The sequence below is a fragment of the Dendrobates tinctorius genome, unplaced genomic scaffold (genome assembly GCF_039654945.1).
Source record: "Dendrobates tinctorius isolate UK_male_01 unplaced genomic scaffold, ASM3965494v1 ptg000263l, whole genome shotgun sequence".
In the NCBI taxonomy this organism is placed as follows: domain Eukaryota; kingdom Metazoa; phylum Chordata; class Amphibia; order Anura; family Dendrobatidae; genus Dendrobates; species Dendrobates tinctorius.
The window spans coordinates 874,179-893,941 of NW_027361930.1; the positions used below are offsets into that span (position 1 = coordinate 874,179).

The 19,763-nt window shown below is 43.8% G+C and overlaps 1 protein-coding gene across 5 annotated transcripts in view; it reads left to right on the plus strand.

Annotated features, from left to right (window-relative positions):
• TPST1 (tyrosylprotein sulfotransferase 1) overlaps positions 1 to 19,763 on the plus strand; it is a 182,630-nt gene that overhangs the window by 93,193 nt on the left and 69,674 nt on the right. For all 5 annotated transcript variants that reach the window (XM_073558932.1, XM_073558933.1, XM_073558929.1 and 2 more), the window contains exon 2: positions 8,016 to 8,963. In XM_073558932.1, the coding sequence (XP_073415033.1) occupies positions 8,113 to 8,963 (851 nt within the window). In that variant the 5' untranslated portion in view covers positions 8,016 to 8,112. The remainder of the gene's footprint in view (positions 1 to 8,015; positions 8,964 to 19,763) is intronic.

Sequence of the window (19,763 nt, forward strand, 5' to 3'; positions counted from 1 at the left end):
TATAATTAAAGTGTGAAACAACTGAAAATATGTCTTATATTCTAGATTCTTCAAAGTAGCCACCTTTTGCTTTGATTGCTGCTTTGCACACTCTTGGCATTCTCTTGATGAGCATCAAGTGGTAGTCACCAGAAATGGTCTTCCAACAGTCTTGAAGGAGTTCCCAGAGATGCTTAGCACTTGTTGGCCCTTTTGCCTTCGCTCTGCGGTCCAGCTCACCCCAAACCATCTCGATTGGGTTCAGGTCTGGTGACTGTGGAGGCCAGGTTATCTGGCGTAGCACCCCATCACTCTCCTTCTTGGTCAAATAGCCCTTACACAGCCTGGAGGTGTGTTTGAGGCCATTGTCCTGTTGAAGAATAAATGATGGTCCAACTAAACACAAAGCGGCTGGAATAGCATGCCGCTGCAAGATGCTGTGGTAGCCATGCTGGTTCAGTATGCCTTCAATTTTGAATAAATCCCCAACAGTGTCACCAGCAAAGCACCCCCACACCATCACACCTCCTCCTCCATGCTTCACGATGGGAACCAGGCATGTAGAGTCCATCCGTTCACCTTTTCTGCGTCGCACAAAGACATGGTGGTTGGAACCAAAGATCTCAAATTTGGACTCATCAGACCAAAGCACAGATTTCCACTGGTCTAATGTCCATTCCTTGTGTTCTTTAGCCCAAACAAGTCTCTTCTGCTTGTTGCCTGTCCTTAGCAGTGGTTTCCTAGCAGCTATTTTACTATGAAGGCCTGCTGCACAAAGTCTCCTCTTAACAGTTGTTGTAGAGATGTGTCTGCTGCTAGAACTCTGTGTGGCATTGACCTGGTCTCTATTCTGAGCTGCTGTTAACCTGCGATTTCTGAGGCTGGTGACTAGGATGAACTTATCCTCCGCAGCAGAGGTGACTCTTGGTCTTCCTTTCCTGGGGCGGTCCTCATGTGAGCCAGTTTCTTTGTAGCGCTTGATGGTTTTTGCCAATGCACTTGGGGACACTTTCAAAGTTTTCCCAATTTTTCGGACTGACTAACCTTCATTTCTTAAAGTAATGATGGCCACTCGTTTTTCTTTACTCAGCTGCTTTTTTCTTGCCATAATACAAATTCTAATAGTCTATTCAGTAGGACTATCACCTGTGTATCCACCAGACTTCTGCACAACACAACTGATGGTCCCAACCTCATTTATAAGGCAAGAAATCCCACTTATTAAACCTGACAGGGCACACCTGTGAAGTGAAGACCATTTCCGGTGACTACCTCTTGAAGCTCATCAAGAGAATGCCAAGAGTGTGCAAAGCAGAAATCAAAGCAAAAGGTGGCTACTTTGAAGAACCTAGAATATAAGACACAGTATTTTCAGTTGTTTTACACTTTTTTGTTAATTATATAATTCCACATGTGTTAATTCATAGTTTTGATGCCTTCAGAGTGAATCTACAATTTTCATAGTCATGAAAATAAAGAAAACGCTTTGATTGAGAAGGTGTGTCCAAACTTTTGGTCTGTACTGTGTGTGTGTATATGTATGTATGTATATGTGTGTGTGTGTGTGTGTGTGTGTGTGTGTGTGTGTGTATATATATATATATATATATATATATATATACACTCACTGGCCACTTTATTAGGTACACCATGCTAGTAAGGGGTTGGACCCCCTTTTGCCTTCAGAACTGCCTCAATTCTTCGTGGCAGAGATTCAACAAGGTGCTGGAAGCATTCCTCAGAGATTTTGGACCATATTGACATGATGGCATCACACAGTTGGCGCAGATTTGTCGGCTGCACATCCCTGATGCGAATCTCCCGTTCCACCACATCCCAAAGATGCTCTATTGGATTGAGATCTGGTGACTGAGGAGGCCATTTGAGTACAGTAAACTCATTGTCATGTTCAAGAAACCAATCTGAGATGATTCGAGCTTTATGACATGGCGCATTATCCTGCTGAAAGTAGCCATCAGATGTTGGGTACATTGTGGTCATAAAGGGATGGACATGGTCAGCAACAATACTCAGGTAGGCTGTGGCGTTGCAACGATGCTCAATTGGTACCAAGGGGCCCAAAGAGTGCCCAGAAAAAATTCCCCACACCATGACACCACCACCACCAGCCTGAACCGTTGATACAAGGCAGGATGGATCCATGCTTTCATGTTGTTTACGCCAAATTCTGACCCTACCATCCGAATGTCGCAGCAGAAATCGAGACTCATCAGACCAGGCAACGTTTTTCCAATCTTCTACTGTCCAATTTCGATGAGCTTGTGCAAATTGTAGCCTCAGTTTCCTGTTCTTAGCTGAGAGGAGTGGTACCCAGTGTGGTCTTCTGCTGCTGTAGCCCATCTGCCTCAAAGTTCGACGCACTGTGCGTTCAGAGATGCTCTTCTGCCTACCTTGGTTGTAACGGGTGGCAATTTGAGTCACTGTTGCCTTTCTATCAGCTCGAACCAGTCTGCCCATTCTCCTCTGACCTCTGGCATCAACATGGCATTTCCGGCCACAGAACTGCCGCTCACTGGATTTTTTTTCTTTTTCGGACCATTCTCTGTAAACCCTAGAGATGGTTGTGCGTGAAAATCCCAGTAGATCAGCAGTTTCTGAAATTCTCAGACCAGCCCTTCTGGCACCAACAATCATGCCACGTTCAGAGGCACTCAAATCACCTTTCTTCCCCATACTGATGCTCGGTTTGAACTGCAGGAGATTGTCTTGACCATGTCTACATGCCTAAATGCACTGAGTTGCCGCCATGTGATTGGCTGATTAGAAATTAAGTCTTAACACACAGTTGGACAGGTGTACCTAATAAAGTGGCCAGTGAGTGTATATATGTATATATATATATATATATATATATATATATATATATATATATATATATATATATATATATATATATACACACACACACACACACACACACACACACACACACACACACACACACACACACACTATGACTTGTCTCGGCTAAGATAAAGCCTAGATCCTCAGGCTACATTCACACTATGGGCGTAGCCAGGATCAAACCTGGGGGGGGGGAGAATCTCATACTGTTCCGCAGAATTTCATACTGCACACCTCAGCTGCTACAGAACCTCATACTTCACACCCCTACACTTGAAAATAAAGCCTGCACCTTAAGAAGATGTGGTGATGAATGCAGTCTATTTATTCTAACTATCAGTTGATGTTGATGTTACTGAAGACGAGCAATGCCTGTCCTGGGCGTCCTTTTGGGCAGCTATGAGGTGTACCTGACTGGTGCTAAAAAAAAAAATACCGTAGTCTGGGTGCTATCCGGCTTTCATTCTTTTTGGTACAGATATGATATGGATAAATGGATATATAGATAGAGCAGATTTCTAATCTGCTTTTGCTATTGAAAACATTATCTATGAGCTCAAAAACCTTTCAGGTGATGCGGTTTTTTAAAAAGCTGATCTGCTTTTGCAACTGAAAAACGTATCCTCAAAAAACGCAAGAAAAACGCTGTGTGTGAATGTAGCCTTAGATCAGGAATAGAACAGTCATTTATAGGACATTTCATATCTTTCCCAAATTCCTATGAAAAAATATTCAGCACATTCTGCATTGAACTACTGTACCCAATTTATTATATATTTTAGGAGTCGGAGTCGGTCCATTTTATACCGACTCCACCAAAATGAGCACCGACTCCACGACTCCGACTCCACAGCCCTGCCCCTAACCCCCCTTTCTTGGTATGCATGGTCCCCTCACCCCCCTTTACTGGTATGCATGGCCCTCTCACACCCCAATCCTGGTATGTATGCTCACCATCACCCCCCTTTCCTGGTATGCATGGTCCCCTCACCCCCCTTTCCTGATATGCATGGTCCCCTCACCCCCCAATCCTGGTATGCATGGTCTCCTCACCCCCTATCCTGGTATGCATGGTCCCCTCACACCCCAATCCTGGTATGCATGGTCCTCTTACCCCCCTTTTGGTGTATGCATGGGCCCCTCACCCCCCAGTCCTGGTATGCATGGTCCTCTCACCCCCCTATCCTGGTATGCATGGTCCCCTAACCCCCCTTTCTTCGTATGCATGGTCCCCTCACCCCCCTTTGCTGGTATGCATGGTCCCCTCACCCCCCTTTGCTGGTATGCATGGTCCCCTCACCCCCTTTGCTGGTATGCATGGTCCTCTCACACCCCAATCCTGGTATGCATGGTATCCTCACCCCCCACTTTCCTGGTATGCATGGTATCCTCACCCGCCACTTTCCTGGTATGCATGGTATCCTCACCCCCCTTTGCTGGTATGCATGGTCCCCTCACCCCCCTTTGCTGGTATGCATGGTCCTCTCACACCACAATCCTGGTATGTATGCTCACCGTCACCCCCCTTTCCTGGTATGCATGGTCCCCTCACTCCCCAATCCTGGTATGCATGGTATCCTCACCCGCCACTTTCCTGGTATGCATGGTATCCTCACCCCCCTTTGCTGGTATGCATGGTCCCCTCACCCCCCTTTGCTGGTATGCATGGTCCTCTCACACCCCAATCCTGGTATGTATGCTCACCCTCACCCCCCTTTCCTGATATGCATGGTCCCCTCACCCCCCAATCCTGGTATGCATGGTATCCTCACCCCCCACTTTCCTGGTATGCATGGTATCCTCACCCGCCACTTTCCTGGTATGCATGGTATCCTCACCCGCCACTTTCCTGGTATGCATGGTATCCTCACCCGCCACTTTCCTGGTATGCATGGTCTCCTCACCCGCCACTTTCCTGGTATGTATGGTCTCCTCACCCGCCACTTTCCTGGTATGCATGGTCCCCTCACCCCCCAATCCTGGTATGCATGGTCCCCTCACCCCCCAATCCCGGTATGCATGGTCCCCTCACCCCTCAATCCCGGTATGCATGGTCCCCTCACCCCCCAATCCCGGTATGCATGGTCCCCTCACCCCACAATCCTGGTTTTCATGGTCCCCTCACCCCCCTTTCCATGTAGCCACGACCAATCAGCGTCGCGGCCCTCTAGCATGTAAAAAAAATTAAAAAAAGGTTATTCTTTGCGGCTTAGACCGCTGATGACGTCGGTCTTCTTTCTCGCTCTCGTGAGAGTGACGTCGGTCTTTCTCGCTCTCGCGAGAGTGATGTCATCAGCGGTCTAAGCCGCAAAGCATTACTGGGAACGTGAGGCCGGGCGCGTGCAAACAAGACAGGAGGCTGTCAGAAGGTGAGAATAACCTTTTTTTTAATTCTCTTTTTACAGATTAAGGCCTGCGCTCGATTGAGCGATGCGCCCGACTGCGCCTGCCGCAAGCGCAGCTAACCGTTACAAACAGCTGCGCCTGTCGGTGATTGGTTGCGGCCTGGTGGGGGCCTGGCGGCCGCGACCAGTCAGCGACCCGCGATTTCGGTTACAGACAGATATAAGTCGTGTGTGTGTGTGTATATATATGTATATATATATATATATATATATATATATATATATATATATATATATATATATATTACTGAACCATGGTGAGAAATGCCATGTCTCATGTACCAGAAGTCTCATTAAGTACTCATTATCTCTGTAAACATTTGCTTTCCTTAGGACAGCAGTAGCTTTTTTTTTTTTTTTTTTTTTTTTAGCAATATTTTGTTTTTTTCTGTATACAGAATTTGCGAGTGTACAACAACAAATATCCAGAACCCAAACAGCTATAAGTCTCATGTAATTGCCTATTGTCTTGGCGTCTGTAGTGGTAAGTTATGGTGATCGTCTGCGGCTCTTACCAAATCCTACATTTACCTAGCCATAGTTTTCATGGTAGAACAGTTAAGGAGGGACGGGTGTCCTTGTCTCTCTGGAAGAATGATGACTTGTATGTACAAAGGACTTGAAAGTAATCCAAAATATTGTTAGTATAGTAAACACAGTGATTCCCTCTAATTTCTGCTTCTATCTAAAAATCAATTGTGGCTTCCTTAATAGCCAGAAAGAGGCTACTCATTAGCCATGATTGGTCTTAATCATTATATGCTGACCTTCTCCACAGTGGAAGAATCTATAAATACTGTCAATGTGCGTCACTACATGATAATAGAATCGTGCTCTGGAGCAATGGTTCCTGCCTCTACTTTGTGATATTAATACGTAAACCCAATGCATTGAGGAGCTGACTCACTGCTCGCTCTGCCTGTCAGATCCGGATATGTCCTCTGTCATCGTCTACGGAGTCCTTTGGTCAGTCTTGGATACCATGTCTGTAGAACTGTATAAACTGATGTTTATAAAATAATATGGAACTGAATATGGTGTCAGTTTTAGGTAAGATATGTTTATCACGCTTTTATTAATTATGGTCTACTTTTTAGTCTTTTGTCACTTTTTAGCTCATATCACAATTTTTACGTAGATATATCAGAATTTATGCTGTGCACGTTTTCATTTGCAGATAATAAAAGGGTTTAATGTGTCATCAGAAGGAAAATGACCTATTGTTTAAATTAGGTTTTATGTTAATGTATTTCTTGTGTTTTGAGAATCCTGTTTTGTTTCAGTTTTCCATATTAAGTAAACAAACCACAGATATCCTGAAATTTTCTACAAGGTCATAAGGAGCAATACTAGACTCCTACTCATATGGTCCAAGCTCAACCTCTCATACAAATTTCACAATGTTTTTTAGCCCAGATCTGAGCATGCCTTGAAAATTCTTCTGTATAAGTGAATACGTCAGACCCTGTCTACAGCTGGCTGTGTCCGTGTGACTGTTAAAAAGGACAAGTGGTATGCACCAAATTTCAGACAAAGTGACCAGTGTGAAAAATGCAAAATACTAAAAGTTCCAAACATAACGTTTTTTTACATAAAACGCTGAATCAAACAGTAGCTTTGAACTGCTGTTAGGACCCTCACATATGTAAAACTAAAGCTTTTTTTTGTACTACATTTCATGGTCAGATGACTGCCCATGCACGGTTATCTCTACTCATTGTAATTCTGGTGGGTGTGGACCCAATGCACCACAGGCCAGGCTTACCCTGGAGGGGCATGGCTACCTAGTCTTCACTAGCACCTCTGATGGTGAGGTAAGGCTTGGGCCGCAGGATAGCCACCAGGTACCACTCCAGGTTAGTGTCTGGACCTGCAGCATCTGACCCATGGGTCAGAGCAGGTATACAAGCTACAGGAGGGGAGAGACAGAAGCATAGTCAGCTGGTCCAGGGTCAGGGAAGGCAGCACACACAGGTTTAGGATATGTAGCCGAGGTCAGAAGCGCAGAGTACATACAGGATGAGAAGACAAGCAGTAATTAGTGGGATAAACAAGTAAACACCTTGAATGGGAACCAGATGTTAACAGCAAACTGGAACCTAAGCTCAGTCAAAGGTATGGAGGGTAGAGCTGCCTGATATAGCACCTGCTAGTTGATGATTGGCTGGGGAAATTAATACCTGGAGGACACAGCAGGGTTCAATTCCTGCAGAATCTGGCCACTGCTCCATATAGCCATGTGGGAGACATCAGGGATACGTAGCAGAGTTGGAAGTGGTGCATGGACTCGGTGCTGCAGTCAGACATGAGGATAAGCAGAGCGGCGAACACAGTGAGTTACCGCCGAGACAATTATTTAACCAAGTAAGAGTGGAGAAAAACTGCATGTCAAGCTCCCAATGAAACTATTATATGTGTCATTGACATGTCTTACATGAATAATAGTGACTATAGGTTCTATATTTAAGTGTTTTACGCTTCCGTGCCATTTACTAGGCTGCTAAGATCAAGTATTACTAACTCAATAACAAAGTGTCTCTTTCTTTCCTACTTATTTCATTACTGATACAGACTATATCTCACGGATTGGACTTAGGTTTATTACAATTGCTTCAGTCTGTTTTGTCGACTCTATTCCCAAATGGTAGTTTTATTTTTATTGTAGTCTTTAATTGACGTTTGGCTGCATCCCATGGATTGTCATCTGGCCAGATATTCTCTGTTTCGTCTATAGTAATTGATTTGAGTTTACTTTTGGTTTTGCAGATAAAGCAGATGGCGCTCACCTTTTTGGAGTATAATCTATTTGGCACGACACTGTAAATACATCAGCAACGATTCCATCTGCCTCAGTTGAGGAGGCATGGTTGTCAAAATGATTGGAAAACTAAAGCAAAACTTGCTGCTGGCCTGCCTTGTAATAAGCTCAGTGACTGTGTTCTACTTGGGTCAACACGCAATGGAGTGCCACCACCGAATAGAGGAGCGCAGTCAGCCTGTCAAAATGGAAAGCATTAAAGCAACACTAAGAACTGAGCAAAGAGCAAACTCTAGTTTTGCATATAACAAGGACATGCCATTAATATTTATTGGAGGAGTACCTCGCAGTGGAACTACCCTAATGCGTGCCATGCTCGATGCCCATCCTGAAATTCGATGTGGAGAAGAGACAAGAGTTATTCCACGAATTTTAGCTGTCAAACAAATGTGGGCCCGATCTAGCAAAGAGAAAATCCGCCTGGATGAGGCTGGTGTCACAGATGAAGTACTAGATGCAGCCATGCAGGCTTTTTTACTGGAAATAATAGTTAAACATGGAGAACCTGCACCGTACTTGTGTAACAAAGACCCATTTGCTTTAAAGTCACTATCTTATTTAGCCAAAATATTTCCCAATGCCAAATTTGTCTTGATGGTAAGAGATGGACGTGCTTCTGTGCACTCGATGATTTCTAGGAAAGTTACTATTGCTGGCTTTGATTTGAATAGCTATAGAGATTGCTTAACCAAATGGAACCGTGCTATAGAGACAATGTACAATCAGTGTATTGAGGTGGGCTACGACAGGTGTATGATGGTGCATTATGAACAGTTAGTTTTACATCCAGAAAGGTGGATGAAAACATTACTGAAATTCCTCACGATACCTTGGAATGATGCGGTGCTACACCATGAAGAGATGATTGGCAAAGCCGGAGGGGTATCCCTTTCCAAGTAAGTACCAATCTTTATTGACCTTAGCCGTAACTCTGATTAATATCCATTAATCCTATGTATACCTAGTACATGCATAGTAGTGCTATAGAAGTGAAAACTGCGCCAAAATTCTTTGTAATAATTCTTGTACTATATTGATTTTGTGCTATTTCTAAATGCAGACCCTTTTGCAGTCAGTTGCTGTAAGTGATAAGCATTCATTCAGTAGCTTTTCTAGCTAGCTGTAACACTGGTGGGTGTGGACCCACTGCGCCACGGGCCGGGCTTACCCTAGAGGGGCGTAACTGTGTCTACTTGGTCTTCACTAGGGCCTCAGATGGTGAGACTGGGCTGCCAGTAGGACACCAGGTGCCACTCCAGGACAGTCCCTGAGACTGCAGCAGCTGACCGGAGGGTCAGAGGCACGGGTACTTGGTACTGGATGGTGAGACAGAGGTATAGTCACACGGTCCAAGGTCTGGGTAAGCAGCACAGGATCTGAGTACAAAGCTGAGGTCAGGAGTGGAGAGGTCAGGCAGGACTGATATACAAGCCGGGTTGATAACAGGATAATCAATATAAACAGGGGGGCGTGTCCTAGCTGGCCATGTGAGAGGACGATCAGGAGAGAGCTCCCGCTGCCATTGAAAGATTAATCCTGTGCAGGTTTTATTGCCTTCCCTAAATCAAGTGCTGACTGCTGTCTGGAGGTCCCAGGACCAGAGGAGTGCAAGTCGGGTGGTCCGCAGAGGGAGAAATGACCAGGAGGAGACAGCGAGATGTGGGTGGAGGAGAGGCAGGAGCAATCCAAGATGGCGCTGCGGCCAGGGAGGACGCTGCAAAAGCTAACGCCGCATGTCAGAAGTGCATGGCGGCCGCTGCAAAGCTCCAGCAGTTTGCACGGGTGGAAGCGGTGGAGGAGGCAGAAACATCAGGAGGAGATGGAGCAGATAAAGAGGAGGAGGAAGTGTCTTCGGAAGATGAGACCGAGGTACAGATGGGGGCAGGGGGAAGCGATATGGCCATGGTGTCAGAGGCCCAGAATGAAGAGAGATCAGGAGGGGAGCCAACCCTGAGGGATGTTTTCAATTTGGTCTCCTCATGTAAGCAGACCCTGCAGGAGGTGAAAGGTGAAATAGCTCACATAAATAAAGCTCTGCAGAAGGTGGATAAGTGCATGGGTGCAGTAGAGGAGAGGGTGAGCACTGCAGAAGACCATGTAGTAAAGCTGCAAAAAGCGGAGAAAAAGTTTGGTCAGGCACTGTCAGAACTGACTGTAAAAAATGAGGACCTGGAGAACAGGTCTAGAAGGAATAACCTCCGTATTGTGGGTCTGCCAGAAAAAACAGAAGGGAGAAATCCCACTGAGTTTATTGAATGTTCGCTGAGGGAGAAGATTGGAGCTGAGATGCTGACAAAAGCTTTTGCCGTGGAAAGGGCTTACAGGGTCCCTCCGCAGCCCCCTGCCCCGGGTGCTAACCCCCGTACTATGCTTGCTAAAATACTGAACTACAGGGACAGAGACATTATTCTCAGAAGAGCCAGAGAAGTGGAGGATCTAACTGTCGACGGACAGAGGATTGCCATTTATCCGGATTATTCAGCTGCGGTCCAAAAGCAGAGAATGAAGTTTACTGGGGTCAAGAGACGTTTGAGAGACCTGGGGGTGCAGTACTCCATGATGTTCCCGGCGAGGTTGCGAGTGGTAGCCTTTGAAAAAGTCCAATTTTTTCTTTCACCAGAGGATGCGACCCAGTGGATGGATATTAATGCTAAAAAGTTACATGTTAAAGGGGTCTGAGCACCTGTGCTAATTCGGGTGTGAGCTGTTTTTCATGCCTAGATTGGGAGAGATGAGTCTTCTTGTTACATGCTCCCTTTTGGCATTGTTGGCAGATTTTGGAATGTTCAGTCTGTATGTACAGGCTCTTTTTGATGTTGTTATATACAGTTTGAGAGGAGGTGGAGTTCTGACATGGAGTGCTGCGGTGACGCAATGTAATTTCTCTTTAATGTGGCATGTTTTAGTAGATTTGCACTAATGTATAGAGTTGTGGTTTCGATGGTGGCGGGAGGGGAAAGTCGAACAAAGAGAGTGTGTGTGTATTGGGCAGAGGAGCCCCGCTCTCGATGAGAGGAAGATACTATAGTTTTGGGAGGGAAAAGGGGGGGAGGGTCCGGTAGACTGCTTGTATGGAAGGGAGGGGTTGATGTACAGTATATTTAAGTGATGTTATGGGGGTTCAGATTAAAGTTCTGAGCAGGAATGTAAGAGGTTTGGCTGATAGGACAAGGAGGGCGGATGTCCTGCAGTATGTTCGAGACCAGAGGGCTTCGTTGATATGTTTACTTGAGACGCACTTAGTGCGAGAGAGAGTGGATATGTTGAAAAGGAATTGGATACAGAAGGCTTATCACTCCACCTTCTCTACGTACTCAAGGGGGGTGTCGGTCTTAGTTCCCATGGGGACAAGCTATGAGGAAATGGAAGTGCATGTTGATGCGGATGGACAATATGTGGTGGTGATATGTAAGATGTTTGGGGTGCTTTTGTGTGTTGTCGCCATGTATATCCCGCCCCCATATTCAAGTAGGAAAATCAGAGAAGTGATGGAACTGACTGGTCGTAGGGGAGGTATGCCTCTTGATTATTGGGGATCTCAATAACACATATGATGACTTCTGGGACAAAAACAAGAACACTCAAAATAGGACACAGTCATGTCACCCCATTTGGCACATATACACAGGAGATTGGGTTAGTTGATTTGTGGAGGGTGAGACATATTGGGGAAAGGGGTTACTCATGTTATTCACCAGCACACAGCACCCTGTCTAGAATAGACAAGGCTTAGGGAAATGAGATGATGGATTCAATGGTGAAGGAGGTGTGAGGTACCTGCCTAGGGCAGTCTCGGATCACTGCCCAGTTGAGGTGGAGTTGCGGTCGGCGGAGACACTGGTCGGGCACAGGGGAAAGTGGAAAATTCTCCCTAACTGGTTGAATAGCTTAGATCTAGAGGGAATACAACGGGAGGTGGTGGAGTATTTTACCTTTAATGAGGGTAGCGCTGAGATGTCTATTGTTTGGGATGCTATGAAGGCGTATCTGAGAGGGTTAATATTTAGAGATATTAGTAGATGAAGGCAAAGACAAAGCAGCTGGAGAAGGAAGCGATACGTTAAAGGAAGCTGAGGATGAAATGGTGACTCTCAACACGGTGGAAGCTAGAAATAGAATGAAGGTTGCACAAAAGAATGTAGATAAAATCTTCCTGAACCGAGCTGAAAGGAGAAGGGAATTCCAGCAATTGGCTTTTTATCAAGATGGTGAGAGTGTGGGACACATGTTGTCGCTGGTGGCTTCGGCCCAGAGGGGTACCTCACATGTGCATTCTCTGTTTTCGGGGGAATGGCACTAGAGTGTCGGAAAGTGCGGACATTTTGAATGTTTTCGCTGAATTTTACAGATTTGTACTCCTCTCGGGCGGGAGCGTCGGTTGAGGACACTATGTTGTTTTTTTTTTTTTTGTTTTTTTTTAGAGGGGATTGAACTTCCCAGACTGGAGAATTAGGACAGAGAGTGTCTGGAGGCTCCCATCACAGATGAGGAGTTGAGAAGGGCCCTGGGGTCAATGACGAAAGGGAAAGCACCGGTGATGGATGGGCTTCCAGTGGATATTTTTAAAGGGATGGAAGAGGTGTTAATACCAAAACTTAAAGTGGTGCTGGAAGAGGCCAGAAGTAAGGGGATCCTGCTGTTGTCTATGAGAGAAGCTATAATAGTTGTAATCCCAAAGGAAGATAAGGATCCTCAGATGCCAGAATCATATAGACCAATTTCACTGCTCACAACGGATGTTAAACTCCTGGCCAAGGTGTTGGCGATTAGGCTGTCGGGTGTTATTTCTAAATTAGTACACCCAGACCAGTCTAGATTCATGCCTGACAGGTCTACCGCTGTCAACCTGAGAAGGCTTTTCTTGAATATGCAGTTGCAAGCCGATAACTCTGGCCAGAGGGTAGTGGCATCGTTGGATGCCCATAAGGCATTTTACAGTGTGGAATGGAGCTATTTATGGCAGGTCCTGCTTCATTTGGGATTCGGCCAACAATTTATTTCTTGGGTTTGGTTATTATATACGCAACCACTGGTTAGAATAAGAATGAATAGAATGCTATCACACACGGTAGAACTTCACAGAGGGACGAGGCGGGGGTGTCCGCTCTCCCCTCTTTTATTTGCGCTGGCGATGGAACCACTGGCCGCCAAAATTCGGCAATCAAGGGAGGTTTCCGGATTCAAATACGGCCTGGTAGAGGAAAAAATTGCGTTATACGCAGACGATGTCTTGCTATTTCTAAGTGACCCAAAAGCATCGTTGGGTAATGCCATACAACTTATTGAAGGGTTTGGGAGGTTGTCGGGATTGTTTGCAATAGACGACACGATGGAAGGTTTAAGGGGAACAGTAGAGGAGGGCAGGCTTAAAGTAGTGGATCAATTTAAGTATTTAGGAATATGGGTATCGCTGCCAATCACAGATTATTTGCATAAAAACCTGACCCCCATGTTAGATGCTCTCAAGGCGAAAATAGGAGCTTGGATTAAGTTGCACTTGTCTGTAGTGGGCCGGGTTAATTTAATTAAAATGATTCTGATGCCCAAAATTTTGTATATTCTGCATAATGCACCTGTCTGGATATTTCAGGGGAAATTTAGACAAATAAACGTCCTGTTCAGGGGATTGGTATGGGGGAAGAAACACCCTCGTATTAGACTGGAAACCCTTCAACGCCCTAAAGATAATGGGGGTCTGGCCTTGCCCCATCCTGAAATATATTTCCTTGCGGCCCAGTGCTAGCACTTGAGAGGGTGGTCGCTTGAAGCGACTTCTGGTGGGATTCAACACATTTTGGAAAAACTGACAAATCCGTGTCCAGTGGTACAATGTTTGGAGGATGGCTCACTGTGGGTGCTTGGGAAACAATTCCCCACATTATCTCTGATAAATAAACTTTGGAGAAGGGTTAAACAAATTTGGGGGGTTACTGGCCTGACCCGGTTCTCGCCAATTTGGGATAATATTAATCTACCAGAATGCAGATGCATGGGAAGACTGGGTGAATGGCAGGATAGAGGGATCCATTTTGTTCTCCAGATTGTGGACCCACAGGGACTGAAATCCTTTTCTCAGTTACAATCGGAACTTGGGCTCAGAGATTCAGGTGGGTTCCACTATGCACGGATGAAGCACGTATTTATAGCTCAGTGTAAGGGTTACAATCTTGAAATACAGGGGGATATTGTCTTGGAGTATGTATGTGGGAAGGGGTCTACAAGTGGGGTTATATCCTCTTTGTATGGGGATCTGTTGCATGCTTTCCTATTGAAATTCCCAATTGGCGCCAGGGCCAAGTGGGAGGGTGAGTTGGGCCCTTTGGAGGATGAGAGATGGGAATCCGCTCTGGGGAGGATCACAAAATTATCGCTGAGTGAGCTGTATAGATTGTCTCAATACACATAGTGTAAAAGTCCCCGGATGTACTGTTCAAGGCTGGTCTAAGAACGTCTGGATTTTTTCCGATGCCGAAAAGAAGGTGCAGGTATATTTCATATGATGTGGACGTGCCCGATGTTGTTTTCTTTCTGGATGTTGGTCTTGTCGGGTAGAGGGAGCGTACAGATGTGTGGTTCCAAAGGATCCAGTGGTATGTTTGTTGGGTTATGTGGATGAGATTATAGTAGAAAATACTATGAAGACAGCAATAGCCAGACTACTCTATATGGCTCGGAAAGTGATTGCGAGAAATTGGATACAAGAGGAGCCGCCCATGAGAGGAGAATATCTTAAATATGTGAAAAATACCATTATGCTAGAAAAGGGGGTGAGGGAAATTGGCGCTATATGAAAAGCTATGGATTCCTTGGCTGGAGTTTGGTTAAGGTCTCGGATATATGCTGGGGGGGCCTGGAGGCACCTTGAACATGTGAGATGCTACCTGTAATGTCACGAATAGTGGAAGGATATTACTAACCTTAATTTTTCTCTCCAGATGAAGAATTTATGGACAATACAAGCGGTCTAATAGGGTTTGGGGGGGGGGGGTTGTTAGTACACGGGGGTGTTAATATGTAAAAATGATTACTTTTGAAAAATTTGTATCCTGATGTTTTTCCTGAATAAAAATCTACTTGAGAAAAAAATCAATATAAACAGGACACTAGCAGTCACGTTAACTAGGAACCAACGTCCGGACAAAGAGTGGTGGGAGGAGCTGCCTAATATAGATCCTTCTGGCACGAGATAGGCCAGGTAACCTAATCTCAGCAGGACACAGCAAGGTTAAATTCGTGCAGAGCCCAGCCACACCCCCTAAGAAAAAATGGAAGCTGCATTCTGGTGCCGAGGAGTGCTGAAAAGGCAACTCGAAAAGGCAGCACAGACGCACAGTGGCCATGGTGAGTCGGGTGATGCTTGGGAGGCATGCGAATTACGGCCTTGACACTAGCTAATTATGCCAAAGACCGCCCTTTGTGAAAAATAATTATACTAAATATTCCCTTAAAGATGTTTTCTGGGAACACCACTCCCTCCCTATAGGTTTCCATTAAGTTAAAATATTTAAAGGTGTTGGCCACTACACAGACTACCCCTTTTAAATCAATAGGTTTCCCCCTGTGTGTCAAAATAATAACTCCTATACTCTCCTCCGATTCTGGCGCAATGGTCCTGCAGTGCCCTGCACTTGAGGAAAGAGACATAGTGAATCAGGAAAACTTTACTACATTTCTAATTGGATTTATTAATTATTATTATTTATTATTATTATTATTATTATTACTACACCTACTACATATTGGGATAGGATCTTGGAGATTGGGATACCCTTTTAAGTTTTTCAAAAGGGATGTCAACGGAGTGTGATATAGACCTATTTATGGTCATCCAACACAGTATTTTGCGGCGCGGAAGGATTTAAACTCCAAATTTAATATTAAAAAATCTAAACAACATTTTTCCCCGAAATAAGGAAGTAGATGGTATGATAGGGAGACTGACTGACTGGATTGTTATTTTTTCTTGCGGAGAGAAAATGAACTTCTTTCTCCCTGGCAGTGTTCCAGATATAGTCACGGGAGCGGCAACTGAAAACTAGAACGCTGCCTGGGAGAATAAAGTTCATTTTCTCCCCCAGAGTTCGCTCCTTGCATGTGCCAAGTAGGTTAGTAACGCTATCAACCTGCAGATTAACCCCGTATTTGCATGTTAACTGCATTTTTTTGGTTGATTGCAAAGTGCTGCGGAATATGTTGGCGCTATATAAATAAAGATTATTATTATTATTATTATTATTATTGATAGGTTCCCTTTAATTTGTGCCGCTAGCTGTATTTTTTTGTCTAGTGAACACATTCAGTAGAAATCATACCAAAAAGGGATCGAAGAAAGTGTTGTCGCCAACAATCCATCACCTTCTAATTTTTGAAAATGCAAGAAATCTAATTGCTATGGGCAGCATGCATATAGTGAGATCTCCCCAGAAGGCCACCTTTGAGAAGATCTCTTCCACCTAGATGAGTTTTTTTCTGCAGAATTGTTAGGCCTCGATTTATCACTTCCTCTGAGCCTGTTTTTTTGCCATTTTTTTTTCTTGGGGGGGGAGGGGCTTTGCCTTTTTTGTTTGCACCAAATTATTATTCAATTAGCGCCTTGTTGAAGTTTATTTTGAGACCGCCTGTTTTTTTGTTTTGTGGGCGGAGTTTAGCAATTCTAGATATTTACGGCTGATTCATCAGTTGCGACTCTACTCCAGTTACCCCCTGGTGTGGTTTTATGCACGTGTTTTTTTTAAACATGGCCTAGTTTACTACATTTTGAAAAAGCTGCATCTTTTTTGTTATCCAGTTGCAAAAACGGTTAAAGGGTTTGTCCGGGACTTTTTTATATTGATCCTTTACATAGGGAGTCGATATCTGATTAGTGATGGTGGGACATGCGACCCTGCAAATCAGGTGTTCCCAGTAACAACGGCGGACGGATGTGCTGAGCTGTGGAGCTGCTATTAATTCGAATTGGGGGTGGATGCGCAGTACCAGGCTGCGGCCACTATTTAGTTCATGGAGCAGTGCTGCTCCGCAATGTGACATGCTCACCCGCCACTGACGCGTGGAACCGCTGATCCGTAGATGGGTTATCTCCCACCAATCAGATAACACCTTTAATGACAGAAAAAAATTGACCGTGTGCCATAATAATGAACCTTGTGCACTTATTTGATTTGATTTGGTGCAATAAATGTCAGCAAATTCCACAAGACAAAAAAATTAAAATAGTTTATAAAAAAAAAATTGCAAATGATGAAATCGTGTCCAGTTCTTTGTTTCAGTTCTGTGAGCCTAATTCATCATTGTATTTTCACCAGTTTTCTGGCGTGAATTCCTCTCAATTACTGACTTTGCACCTTTTAAAAGTTATTTAGTTAGTGTTCTGATTTTTATGTAAGTGTGGCTTTTCCAGATGTTTAAGCCCTTTCGCGTCACAGCCTGTTTTCGCCTTCGTGACCAGGCCAATTTTTACAATTCTGACTGTCATTTTATGAGATTATAACTCTGGAACACTTCAACTTATCCCACTGATTCTGAGATTGTTTTTTCGTGACATATTGTACTTCATGAAAGTGGTAAAATTTGTTCAATATAACTTGCGTTTATTTCTGAAAATATTGTAAATGTGGTGAAAATGTCACAATTTTCAAACTTTTAATCTTTATGCCCTTAAACCAGAGAGTTATGCCACCCAAAATAATTAATAAATAACATTTCCCAGATGTCTACTTTACATCAGCACAATTTTTGAAACATAATGGTTTTTTTTTGTTACAAAGTTATAATTGTTAAAATTAGATCAGCAATTCCTCATTTTTCCATAAGATTTACAAAACCTTTTTTTTAAGGACCACATCATATTTGAAGTGACTTTGAGGGGCCTGTATGATAGAAGATACCAAAAAGTGACACCATTCTAAAAACTGCACCACTCCAGGTACTCAAAACCACATTCAAGAAGTTTATTAACCCTTCAGGTGCTTCACAAGAATTAATGGAATGTGGAAGGAAAAAATGAACATTTAACTTTTTCCCACAAAAATGTTACTTTAGCGCCATATTTTCCATTATCACAAGGATAACAGAAGACAATGCACCATAGAATTTGTTGTGCGATTTCTCCTGAGTACGCCAATACCACATATGTGGAGGAACCACTACTGTTTGGGCGCATGGCAGGGCTTGGAAGGGAAGGAGCGCCATTTGACTTTTGGAATACAAAATTGGCTTGAATCAATAGCCGATGCCATGTCGCGTTTGGAGAGCCCCTGATGTGCCTAAACGGTAGAAAAACCCCACAAATGACTCCATTTTGGAAACTAGACCCCCTCAAGGACTTTATCTAGATGTGTGGTGAGCACTTCGAACCCTCAGGGGCTTCACAGAATTTTATAATGTTGAGACGTGAAAATTAAGAAGGAAAAAAAAAAAAAAACATTTTCCCAACAATAATGTTGTTTCAGCTCCATTTTTTTTTTTAAGTATCACAATGATAACAGGAGAAAAGGGATAACAAAGTTTGTTGTGCAATTTTTTCAAAGTACGCAGGTACCCCATATTTGTTGAAAAACAACTGCTTGGGAGAATGAGAATGGAAAGAGAATGAGATCTATTTTGGCTGCAATAGGTTGCCGATACCATGTCACATTTGAAGTGCCCCTGACATATCAAAACCGCAAAAACCTCCACAGGTGATCCCATTTTGTAAATTACACCTCACAAGGAATTCATCTAGAGGAGTGGTGAGTATGTTTAACCCTCACAAACGTGTTTAAAATTGGGTTGAGTAAATGAAATATTACTATTTTTTACACTATAATGTCGCTTTGACCCCAAGTTTGCAATTTTCAAAAAGGGTAATAGGAGAAAATGAACAGTGCAATTTGTTATGCAATTTCTCCTGAGTACATCAATACCCCATAAGTGGTTAAAAACTACTTTTGAGGCACATTGCAAAGCTCAAAAGGGAAGGAGCGCCATATTACAGTGTAGATTTTGCTGAGCTGGTTTGAGGGAGCTATGTCACATTGGCAGAGACCCTGAAGTGCCAGAACAGCATGTGATTAACACAGAAAGGCCCTACTAAAGGTATTAAATCAATGAGAGGGTCAGAGAGTATATTCATCCATTAAAAAGTTTTTTTTATTAGTATACATAAATATTAAAAAATCATTAAACAAAGTAACACTACCAAAAAGCAGGACTATATGGGGTAATAATAATAAGGTATGTCCAAACAAATGGTTAATAATCGTAGAAAAAGTCAAGCAGCAGCATGAAGGCAAAGTGCAAATGCAATGTAAGAAAAGCAGTCTATTATAAGCTCAGAAACTTCATAGCAACATGAAGGTAAAGTGCAAATTCAATGTAAACAGAGGGATCTATTGTGAGCTCAAAATCTCCATAGCAGCATCATGCATTCTCATATGAGATGGAGACTGGTATTGAATACAATATAAAAAAGTTAAAGTGCCTGCTGTGCAAGAAGAAAGAGTATAACATACAAATACATGGGCTAATACCTACATAATTAGTGAGTGAATGGACCCCAACTTGCTGCTTCTACGCACGTTTTGCCGTGTCTTCGTCAGAAGGCATGGTCTAGAGTCATTTCAGGGCTAGTTTATGTATTACAAATGGACCAATCAAATGTGCTGCTTATCAGTGACATTGGCGCATGCGCGAATGCGACTGCACCACGTGGGGGC